Below are 11238 nucleotides of genomic sequence, written 5' to 3'. Positions count from 1 at the left end.
AAAAGCCACTGCCTCAGTGATTTTCCAGGATAGCCTCGTTAGCAACAGCGCAGCTTTGAGCAAACTGTCTTGCAGAGGTCTTGCAATCACTTGGGTCTTTCTGGACATGATCGCTTGTGCCCCCAAATGCTGTGGTTTCTGTGGCAAAAAAGCAAGCTTTTCTGCCCCGAATCGTACTCTTTGTCATCATAAAGCCAAAGGGCTGTGCAACACTGCTGTCCGCAGAGTGACCCGAGGAGCCCTGACCCCAACTGGGAGTTCATGAGAGCCCCGCTCGGATGGAGCATCTGGGAACCAAGGAATTGCCAAACCCGCTTTGATCCAGCTGCTGTTCTCCGGCTCTGTCTGTGGTTCTCTAAATCACTCACAGATAATATTTTCAGATGCTGGCTCTCTCCGTGTCCCCCTGCTTTCTGAATAATTACCTTGTTTTGTGCGAGCCACCAGAGGTTTTCACAGATAATTCATCCGGCGCTGAAAGGCAGCCAGCTTTGGGGCTGGAGAGTGTTTTGTGGCCACCTGGCATTGCTGCACAGAGGTCTGTGCCGGAGCACAGCTGTCTCTGGAGGGAAATGCAGCATCCAGCACAGCCCAGGGCAGGGCGAGAAGCAAACCCAGCTGAAATCCCCACCACCCTCCCTCAGGGGATCGTTTACCTTGGCAAAGGCAGCCCGCCCCGAGTTTCTGGACGTGTGGACAGATTGATCCTGCAGATCTGGATGCTCTCACCCGCAGAATGCACATTTTGCTGGAACAAAACAGCCTCGGAGTGTGGGAGGGGTGTTGTTTGAGGGCTGTGCTGTTTCATCTCTCTCCATGTCTCAGCCAGCACAGGGCTCAGAGCGCGTGGGTCAGAGCCCAGCATGGAGCCAGGATCGTCCCCCCCAGGTTTGTGTCCTTGTCGTGGGGACACTGTGGTGGCACACGGCCTGGGGTCACGGAGGGGCAGGCAGGAGGCTGCCAGCCCTACTGGAAGTGTACCACAAAGTCCTGCTCTGCCTCTTCTGGCTTGGCAGAGTGGAAACAGTCCTTGCCGAGATGAGAGGAGAAGCTCAGAGCCCTCTGCTCCCCAGCCATGCATGCTCACGTGGCCAGGCATGTGAGGACCCACCGTGCCAAAGGACAGCCTGCCACCCCCAGATCTCACCTTTTGCTTCTGCAGCAGTGTGGTTACAGGCACCAGGTAATGATGTGGGGCTGGATGGGGAAGGGAGGGAGGGGGTGAAATCACGTTTCACACACAGGGCAGCACTCGCTGCCTTCATAGCACACCAAGTTCAGCTCTGTTTCACCATCCAGTACCAAATCCAGGGCATTTCCCCCAGAACTACTCTGGGATGGCAGTTCTGCAGCAGCAGACCTCTTCTCAGACACCTCCATCCCTAAATCCTTTTCCAAAGAAAACAAACCGACCTTAATTTAAAGTCCCATCCCTGCTCAACAACCCCCACTTGGAGCCTCTGCTTTCCCCAGTGCCACAAATGCAAAATTTTCAGCTCCTGATAAATGCTTCTGGGGGTGCACAGCCTGCAGCTCCCAGAGCCTCCTGCGTGTTCAGCAGCAAATTCACAGCATCACCCATCCAAAGGGAGCCTGAAAGTCACGGTTCCCTGAAAGTCAAAGCGTGTTTTATTGACTGCAGCCGAGAGAATCAAAGATCTGGAGACCCAGACTCCCACGGAATAAACCACATTATTCCTGCACGGTGATCGTTTCTCTCCCAGACGTGAATTCGACTCAGCACCCCTGCTGGGAATGATTAAAGACCACTTCAGAAATCAGTGCAGCAAATTGTAAAATAAGCAGGTGAACAAGGGAAGGAAAACAAGAAAATATTATGACCTGCCACCCTCAATCGGGAGCAATCAGGGAAGGACGAGGCTCCGTGGTGAGGGAGCACAGCAGCTCCCTGGGCCATTTGCTGGGCACAGAAAGGATGCAGCTGTTGGGCAGGGCTGCTCTCTGCCACCACAGCCCATTTGGGGGAAGATGCAGCCCTTGCACAAGCAGTTACAAGGGGATGCCATCGGGTGTAGGGGATGGGCATTGAAGGTGGGTCGAGGGTGACAGAGCACAGCCAGCAGGATGGACGGATCGCTTCTCTATAGATGTTTATTGCTGTGTTGATAAAATACCTCAACAGAGCATCGTCTGCCTTCCTCCACCCCACAGCCACCTCGCAGAGCCCTGTGTCCCTCTGCTGTCCCCTCGCCTGCATAGAGGGACACAGTGGGGACAGTGCCTGCATGAGGCTGTCCCGTCATCCCATCAAGCCAGGATGGGGAAGGAAGCAGCAGTGGCCACGCCGCAGTTGTTGTCCTTCATGGCCATGAGGATGTAGCCATCGTTGCCCCAGAAGGTGGACCAGGAGTTCTTGATGAGCCAGTAACTCTTGCCATGCAGGACGCCATAGCCCACAGCCAGCACTGCGTGGTCCAGCTCTGACGTCTCATTCCCTGGGAGGAAAACAGAAAAAAAGACATCCCCATGCCCATCTCCACCCATCCCATTGCCACCTATCCACTGACCCCCATCGTCCCCATCTCCATCCATCCTCATTTCCATCATCTCCACTGGGTTCCGCCCCCCCCTCACCACAGTGGGGCTCCTCGTAGACCCCGTTGGCGTAGAAGGTGAAGGACTTGTGTGAGGCATCAATGTTGACAGCTACGGGGCCGTGCTTGAACAGTGCAGCTTTCAGAGCTTCAGCATTGCCCGGCTCCACAGTGACGTAGCCGGTGAGCGGGGCCACCAGCTCCGACTGGTTGTAGTGGCAGTAGCCATTCTGGGAGGGGGACACTGGGGTGACATCATGGTCCAGGGTGGGGATCCAACACACCCTAGCAAAGAATAACCAAACCAAAGGGAGCAGCCATCCACCAACAAAGAGATGACAGCAGATTTGGAGGAGTCTCTCTCTGTACCCCATATCCTGGATGGGAGGATGGGGTGTGCGCACCCCCAGCACCCTCACCTGTCCCAGGTAAGGCCCGTAGGACTCGGTGCTGGCGATGCCGCCGTGCTTCTTGATCCACTCGTAGGCTCTCCACTCCTCACCCCCATCACACGCATAGTTCCCAAAGCCCCAGGAGCAGTCGATGAGGACTTGCTGGGACAGCGGGGTCAGCACGCCGGTCTGCGGGGGGACACGCTGTAGGGACAGGGACAGGAACCCTCTGGCCACCCCAAAGCGTTGGATCCCCGCTCCCACCTTGAGGAAGAGGGCCCCCTCCATGGCCCCCGTGGTGGCGAAGCTCCAGCAGGACCCACAGACAGCCTGGTCCTTCACGGGGGTCACCGCGCCTGGGGACAGCGGGACAACCGATGGGGTGTGAAGGGAAACTGAGGCAGGAGGTGAGGGCTCTCCATGCTCCCAGCCAAGCCGGCTCCCTCCTCACCGTACAGCCTCCAGTCCAGGCTCTCGGGCAGGATGAGACCGGTGTAGAGCTGCATGGAGAAGCTCTGCCCATGGTTGGGGTCCCCGCTCCGGCGCCGTCCCCGCATGGCGGCCATCTCCTGGGGCGTGCGGTCAGCCAGGTGGTTCAGCGCCAGCGAGTAGGAGAGCGCGGCACGGTTCTTGGAGTGCACAAACCTGGGGGTGGGGAGAGATGCTGTGGGGTCAGGGGAACCCCTGTGAGCCTCCAGCTCTCCACCCGCCGCCCCATATGCACCGCATGTTGTGGATGAAGGTTCTCTTGCGGTGCTCGTGCTCCTCCTCACTGCTGTAGCGTTTCCCAAACCTCTCCTTATAGCGGTGGAAGAGGCGGTGGTGGACGCGCTCCATGTCCGGGGCAGTCCCCACAAACTCCTGCATGGGGTTGGCCACGATGCGGTGCTCGGGGCCGGCTGTGGGCCACTGCTCACACTGCACACCTATGGGGCACAGAGCGGGGCTGCGGCCTCGGGGCATAGACAGCAGCTCCTGACCCCGCAGCAGGGTGTATGGCACCTGCAGACCATGGGGTGCCCGCCCTATAGATATCTGTATGCAGGGTGTGCACCCAGTGCCTGCCCTCTATAGGGGTCTGCATGGGGGATCTGCATCTGCAGCCAGAGCTGGAGCATCCCTGCACTGCACCAAAACAGGGTTCCCCAACACTGGGATCACTACAGTTATCATTTTCACCTATTTTCCCACCTCCCTTTCTCCTAAACCTATTGACCCAAATTAGAGGGTGCATGCAACTTCATTAAAGCAAGTTAAAGAGGAGGACACAGGGCTGCGTTTCGTGCAGGCACATCCCCAGGAGGGCTGTGGGGTGGCAGCAGCTGCTCACCGTGTGGGAGCTGGAAGATGCTGGGGTCGAAGCGGTGCCCGAAGGCGCTGTACTCGATCTCGTATTTGTCGTAGTGGGAGCCCAGCAGGCTGTTGTAGCCCCGCACCTCATAATGCAGGGGCACGGGGCCGTGCATCGAGCTGCCCACCCGCAGCGTGTAGACGTTCTTCTTATGGCCCCAGTAGGAGACGTTCTGCCATACGGTGCAGTGCTGCCCGTGGAACTGCTCCTCCCGCACCCGCTGGGCACGAGATGTCAGCAACACCTCACTGCCACCGCGTCCCCCCTGTGCACTGTGCCCCTCAGAATGCCAGGCCTGGACCTGGCCTCGCATTTGCCCCATTCCCAACCACTTCTGCCCTCTCACGGGAGCTCTGGTGGCACCCACCGTGCCCATCGCTGTCCCATCCCGTCCCCTGTCTCACCCCCAGTCACCATGCCCAGGGCTCACCCTGAAGTGCTCCAGGCTGGGGAAGACACTCTGTGGGATGATGAGATCCCCATCCGTGCCGTTGATGCGGAAACATTTGCGGACGTTCAGCTCCGTCTCCGTGGTCTCTGGGGTCACTTTGAAGCTGGCACCAAAAGGCCCCATGGAGCCGAACTGGAAGGTGACCACTTGCCCTGGGGATGGGACAGCACTGGGTTCCAGCCACGGCGCTGGCACTGGGGTGGCTCCGTGGGGAGGCCACGAGTTCTCTGCACCCACCGCCGTAATACTCGATGCGGCTCTTCTCCCCTGTGAGGTTGTACCAGGCTTCAAAGGGCTCCCTGATCTCGGCATAGGGCAGGCTGATGGTTCCTGTGGGCGCCCCATGGTGTCACCCCACTGATCCCACCCACAGCAGCCACTCAGCAGCACCCAGAGGTGCCGGACCCCCCAGCAGTACCTTCAACATGGTAGACATCTCCAAACGTGGGTCTCTCTGGAGGAGCTTCGCTCTCTGCTCCTGGAAAGGAAAAAGGGAAGCAATAATTTTTAAAGCCCTTTAAAATGCTGCTTGTCCACCTCTCCAAGGGCAGGGCTGGCAGCTGAGCTGGTCCCTGGCTCAATGCCTGCATAAAACCCCAGAAAGAAGGGACAGAGCAGGGGAGGTGCAGAGGAGGGCTCCCACTCTGCCCATCCAGGACAGAGGCAGAGGATTCTGAAGCTGGGGGTCTACAGGGAAGGGGTCCCCACTCCTCCCTGGCATGGGGACAAGGCAGAGCTCAGCACCACCCGAGGGACATCTCCCCACAAAGAGAGCACAGCCATCACCCCTTCCCCCCTCACACTGAGCACTCACCCAGCAGCACTGCAGCCCTAAGCACCACCAACAACCACCCCCAGTCCTCCATCCTGCACCCACCCACCCCCCACCCACTGCCCTGCTTAAATAGGACCACTGGGTGGGCAGGGAGCTGGCTGCAGCCAAAAGGCACAGCCCTCCCAGAACCAGGATGGGACCATGGGGTGGGGGGTGTGGCTTTGGGTTGCCCCACCATGAGCACCCATGGGTTGGGGGGGTTGGGGGAACCTCTGTGCTCCCTCCCAAGGCTCTGCTGCCTGCAGCTTGCAGCACCACTTACAGCAGTGCAGGAGCTGCAGGTGAACCTCATCAGCTGCCCCAGGAGAGCAAGAAAGCAAAGTCCCCTTGGGTTCTCCCACCCTCCTGGCAGAATGTCCCCACTGGAGCCATGGGGACTTTGCATTCCTGCATCCCTTTGGATGAGCCAGCAGCACAAACCCAGGGGCTGCAGTTATGGAGTTAACTGGAAAAAAATATAAATAAATAAAAAGGAGGAAAATGTAGATCACATCTCAGGAGCTACATGGAAAAGAAGGACCCAGCAAGGAGAGCAGCACCGTCCCTGCAGTGGTGGCCTTCACCCCTCCTGCCTGCAGCACATCCAGCTGGAGCCCTGCCCAAGGTGACAGCGAACCCCAAACAAGGCAGATAGGAGCTGGGTGCTGGAGGGCTGCTGGGGACGTGTGTGGGTGGTGCCCTCCGTGCTGCAGCATTCCCCAAATGCCCCAGTCCTATAAGAGCAAAGGCTCTCCCTTTGCACACCGATGAGCAATGGTCTGAGGGTATAGCAGAGACCCCCACAGAGGGGAGCAGCCCCCCAGGGTGTGGAAAACACAGTGCTGCCCCGAGTGCCACCTTCTCGCTCTGGCCCCAGCACAGCCCACGAATTGGGGCAGAGGGTGGCTGCTCCCCCCGTGATCAAGAATGTCTCTGCTCAGCAGAAATCCTGGAGTTGTTTGTGCTCCACCTCAAGATAGGGCTGCAGGAGCTTCCCTACGGGCAGCTGAGATGCTGCAAATGCCACTGTCCCCTCCCCAGGAGAGCCCTGCGGTCCCACAGGGCTGGAACAAGAACTGTGCTGAGCCAGGCAGCCACCAACTGAATCCCTCCCATAGAAACCAAATTGTGTTTTTCCAGGGTCTTTATTGGCAAGCCTATGGCTGCTTTTCCAGCACCCCACTGTCCTGTCCCACCACGTCCCCATCATCCTCCTCCACCATGAGGTCCCACTAAAGGTTCCGATGCAGGGATGTGTGCTGGGAACACCACCAAGGGCTCTGCCCTCAGAGAGGTGTTTTATGCCAGGATGGGGTAGGTGGCCTCGGTGGCCACGCCGCAGTTGTTGTCCTTCATGGCCATGAGGATGTAGCCATCGTTGCCCCAGTAAGTGGACCAGGAGTTCTTGATGAGCCAGTAGGTCTCTCCCTGCAGGACGCCATAGCCCACAGCCAGCACTGCGTGGTCCAGCTGTCCTGACTTGTTTGCTGCAGGGACAACAAGGGAAATGGTCTTTTGGGGAGAGATGCTTATCATCTGTGTGATCTATGATCACAGAATTTCTCCTAATATCCAACCTGACCTTCCCATATGGGGTCGCTCACCTCCTCCAGCCCTGCCAAAGCCACTCAACAGCAAGGTGAGAGATCTGGGAGTCTTGGCATCACCCCCAGAACCCCAATCCCTGCATGCCACCCCACTCACCACACTTGGGCTCATAGTAGATCCCATTGGAATAGAAGGAAAAGGTCTTGTGCGAGGCATCGATGCTGACAGCCACGGGGCCGTGCTTGTAGATGGCAGTTTTGACAGCTGTGATGTTGCCCGAGGTGACGTTGACGTAGCCCGTGATCTTGGCCAGCATCTCAGACTGGTTGTAGTGGCACAAGCCGTTCTGCATCACCAGTAGGGGCTGCATCAGTGGGGGCACCCACGTCCCCTCGCTGCGCCCCTGGCTGCCCCTTGCTCTGACACAGGGGCTGATGTGGGGTTGGGGCTGTGCCAGCATCCCCCCTCCAGCCCCTCCTGCCCAGTGTCCCAGACACTGCACCCAACCCCCTCGTTCTGCCCTGTCCCCAGGCAGCCCTGCTCCATCCCTGCACCGCAAGGATGCAACACTCCCATGGGCGGAGGAGCATCGTCCCTGTTTTGCAAGAAGAGAAACTGAGGCAGTGATGAAACCTGGCTGAGCCGCAGGGCTTGGCTTCAGCCTGCGTGGAACCATGGTGACTCTCGTACCCTAGGGTAGTTTCCCCATCACCAGAGCCTGTGAGCATCTGATGGGGAGCCCAAGCAGGGCTCAGGGGGCACATCCCAACAGCAGGGGACCCAACTGGGACATGGGGCCACCCTCACCTGCCCCTTGTAGGTGCCGTAGGACTCGGTGCTGGCGATGCCGCCGTGCTTCTTGATCCACTCGTAGGCTCTCCACTCCTCACCCCCATCACACGCGTAGTTCCCAAAGCCCCAGGAGCAGTCGATGAGGACTTGCTGGGACAGCGGGGTCAGCACACCGGTCTGCGGGGGGACACGCTGTAGGGACAGGGACAGGAACCCTCTGGCCACCCCAAAGTGTTAGGTCCCCGCTCCCACCTTGAGGAAGAGGGCCCCCTCCATGGCCCCCGTGGTGGCGAAGCTCCAGCAGGACCCGCAGACAGCCTGGTCCTTCACGGGGGTCACCGCGCCTGGGGACAGCGGGACAACCGATGGGGTGTGAAGGGAAACTGAGGCAGGAGGTGAGGGCTCTCCATGCTCCCAGCCAAGCCGGGTCCCTCCTCACCGTACAGCCTCCAGTCCAGGCTCTCGGGCAGGATGATTCCAGCATAGTGCTCAGCAGGGAAGGGCAGCCCATGGTTGGGGTCCCCGCTCCGGCGCCGTCCCCGCATGGCGGCCATCTCCTGGGGCGTGCGGTCAGCCAGGTGGTTCAGCGCCAGCGAGTAGGAGAGCGCGGCACGGTTCTTGGAGTGCACAAACCTGGGGGTGGGGGCGGCACCTCTCAGCCCACCGTGTCCCCAGAAGAGTGGGGGTCTCCCCCGTGGGTCCCCCCTGTGCCCGTACCTCATGTTGTGCACGAAGATGCGCTGCCGGTGCTCCAGCTCCCGTGCTGAGCCGTAGTGCCGCCCGAAGCGCCGGCGGTAGTGGTGGAACACCTCATGTGCCCACGGTCGGTGCCGCCCCACCAGATCCTCCATGGGGTTTGCCAGCACACGGTGCTCCGCCACGCTGCCCGGCAGCAGCCCGCATTTCTTCGTCTCTGGGGTGCAGTGAGGGGAACGCCGTCAGCCCAAGTTCTCCCCAGCGCTGAGGTGGGGTCCCAGCCCCACTCACCGTTCACTGGGATGTCAAAGACGGACGGAGGGAAGCTGTTGTCAAATTCTGTGTAGGAGATCTCATACTTGTCGTAGTGGGAGCCCAGCAGGCTGTTGTAGCCCCGCATCTCGTAGTGCACCGGGGCCACCCCACAGCTGGAGTTGGTGACCCACAGTGTGTAGACGTTCTTCTTCTGCTCCCAGCGGGTGACGTTCTGCCACACGGCGCAGTACTGGCCCTGGTAATACTCCTCCCGCAGGAACTGGGGGGATGAGGATGGGTGTTTGGGGTGCCAACCCTGTGTGGACCCCAAACTCATGACTCCCTGGGCACCCAACATCACTTCGGGTAGCCATCATCGCTTTGGGCACCCATCATTGTTTTGGGCACCCAACATTGCCTTGAACACCCAACCCATGCCAGACTCCTGGGACAGATCCAGCCGTGTCTCTCACGTTCCCCACACAGGATGCTGTTGATGCTGCCCCAGAGCCTGCGGACATCAGGAGCAGAGCCGCCATGCAACGACTTGCCCAGGCCATCCCAACATGCCGGCATTTGCGTGGGCTGTGGCACGTCCCAGCATTTCTCAGGATTGGGAAAGGAGTCAGGCGTCCGGCCCCGATGCGGGTGGGGAAATGACCCTCCCTGAGCCTGTGGGTGCAGGATGTGCCGCAGCCTGCCCTGCACCCTGCAGGGATTGGTGCGTTGTGCAGCACCCATCCCAAGGGATGCTCCAGGCAGCGCTCGGCTCCAGGCTCCGGCACCTCCCAGCCCTCACCTTGAAGCCATCCAAGCTGGGGAAGACGCTCTGAGCCTTGACCACGTCCTCCTTGGATCCGGGCAGCTGGAAGCATTTCCGAACGTTCACCTCCTTCTCGGTGGTCTCAGGGGTGATCTTGTAGCGCATCCCATAGGGCTTCACCCCAGCCAGCTGGTATGTGATCACCTGCCCTGCACCGGGCAGGGGAAACTGAGGCACGGCGATCCCACCTCAGCTGTCTGCTCAGGGACAGACACAGCATGGCACGGACGGGTGCACCCAGAGCACTTACCCCCATAATACTGGATCCGGCTCTTGTTCCCCGTCAGGTTGTACCAGGCTTCAAAGGGCTCCTCGATTTCAGCATAGGGCAGACTGATAACCCCTGCAGGACATCCAGCTCAGCCCCAGCACCCGGCATCCCTCCCCAAGCCCTGACTGCACCGCATGCACTAGAGGACGCAGAGGATGCAGTCCTGCAGCCAAACCCAGCTGCAGATCCCTGCAGTCCCCCCACCAACGCACGCAGTGAACCACCCCCATTTTGGCACTGGGACGGCTCAGATCTGAGCACCCTCCTCTCCCCCCACAGAGCAGGGTGCTGTGGGTCCTGGTGTGGGGCCGTTACCTCGCACGTGGTAGACGGAACCAAAGTGTGGGTGCGGATGGGAGAGCGCATCGTCGTGCCCTGCAAGGCAGAGCGGTGGGGTGAGCGCAGTCTGTGGGGCTGCTGGAGCCGTGCTTGGGGCTTAGGACTTGTGCAACCCCACACCAACATGCCCCACTGCCTTCCCCTTCACAACACCTTCTCCAGGATCTGTTAAGGCTCTGCTGCTGCTGCACCCAAACTCTGGGGCTCCCCACTGTGCCCTGGGCAGGCGGTGCCGGGGATGTGGGGAGCAGCAGTGGAGCCAGCAGCCCTATGAGCTGTTCCAAGCACAGTCCCTCTCAGAGGGGCACAGACCCTTCCACTCTCCCCTCTCCCCTCCTTTTGCTTCCGGCAGCAACCTGCCTGCCTCACTGCAAAACAGGGAACCATCCAGAGTTACAGCAGCCTGCCTCAATGCAGCCCTATTTTCACACTTCCTCCTTACCAAAGCACTTCGCCACCCTGCAGCTCTTCTCCCTTAAGGGCTTCACATTTAGGAAACCCCACAATGCATGCGGGAAACCCCTTTCTCCCCTCCAAGCAATGAGGAGATGCCACCCCCAGCTCCCACCCATGGGTGTCCCCAAAGGGCACCGACTCACCCTGCACGGAGCTGCCGAGGGCAGCAGCCAGGAGCCAGCCCAGCACACCCATCATCACAGCTCCTCACTGGGACGAGCTCGGCTTTAAGCCCAAACCTGGGCCCTCCCCAGGGGAGGGAAAGAACTGAAATCATGTGGTGCATGGGACCGGCTGGCAGCGTGGTGCTGCGTGTTGGGAGAGCTGCAGGGTGCTGGCTGGGGATGGGTGGCACGGCCAAAACAAGCTGGGGGACCAGAGAGCACTGGGACCCCTCTTATGGGGTGGCTTGCAGGGGTGGGGGCTGTGGGGCAGAGGGAAATGCTGGCATCCTGGACCCCACAGTTTGGGAATTGGGCTGGAGGGGGGAAAACT

At 59.9% G+C, this 11238-nt stretch overlaps 2 protein-coding genes across 3 annotated transcripts; both read right to left on the bottom strand.

Moving 5' to 3' along the window:
- Positions 1-2094: 2094 nt before the first annotated feature.
- On the bottom strand, positions 2095-5671 carry LOC100547653 (digestive cysteine proteinase 1-like). Its single transcript, XM_019622787.3, has 11 exons — positions 5564-5671; positions 5168-5227; positions 4987-5079; positions 4729-4901; positions 4278-4518; positions 3672-3873; positions 3399-3592; positions 3212-3303; positions 2975-3136; positions 2596-2785; positions 2095-2456 (listed from the first exon to the last, which is right to left on the bottom strand). The coding sequence occupies exons 1-11, from the start codon at positions 5613-5615 to the stop codon at positions 2269-2271; spliced, it is 1647 nt and encodes a 548-aa protein (XP_019478332.1). The 5' UTR covers positions 5616-5671; the 3' UTR covers positions 2095-2268.
- Positions 5672-6689: 1018 nt separating this feature from the next.
- Positions 6690-11004, bottom strand: LOC100547499 (digestive cysteine proteinase 1-like). 2 transcript variants are annotated; one of them, XM_085208573.1, is made up of 11 exons: positions 10887-11004; positions 10264-10323; positions 9928-10020; positions 9654-9826; positions 8891-9170; positions 8621-8816; positions 8343-8536; positions 8156-8247; positions 7919-8080; positions 7268-7457; positions 6690-7050 (listed from the first exon to the last, which is right to left on the bottom strand). In XM_085208573.1, exons 1-11 carry the CDS (start codon positions 10939-10941, stop codon positions 6863-6865), a joined length of 1683 nt encoding a protein of 560 aa, XP_085064699.1. In that variant the 5' UTR covers positions 10942-11004; the 3' UTR covers positions 6690-6862. The 2 variants fall into 2 exon arrangements, with proteins under 2 accessions (XP_085064699.1, XP_010721607.1); XM_010723305.4 differs by having other exon boundaries at positions 8891-9134.
- Between the last annotated feature and the right edge of the window lie 234 nt (positions 11005-11238).

The sequence above is a fragment of the Meleagris gallopavo genome, chromosome 25 (assembly GCF_905368555.1).
Source record: "Meleagris gallopavo chromosome 25, MGAL_WU_HG_1.1, whole genome shotgun sequence".
NCBI lineage: Eukaryota > Metazoa > Chordata > Aves > Galliformes > Phasianidae > Meleagris > Meleagris gallopavo.
Note: the sequence above shows the minus strand (reverse complement) of the source record. Positions and strands in the feature narration are given on the sequence as shown.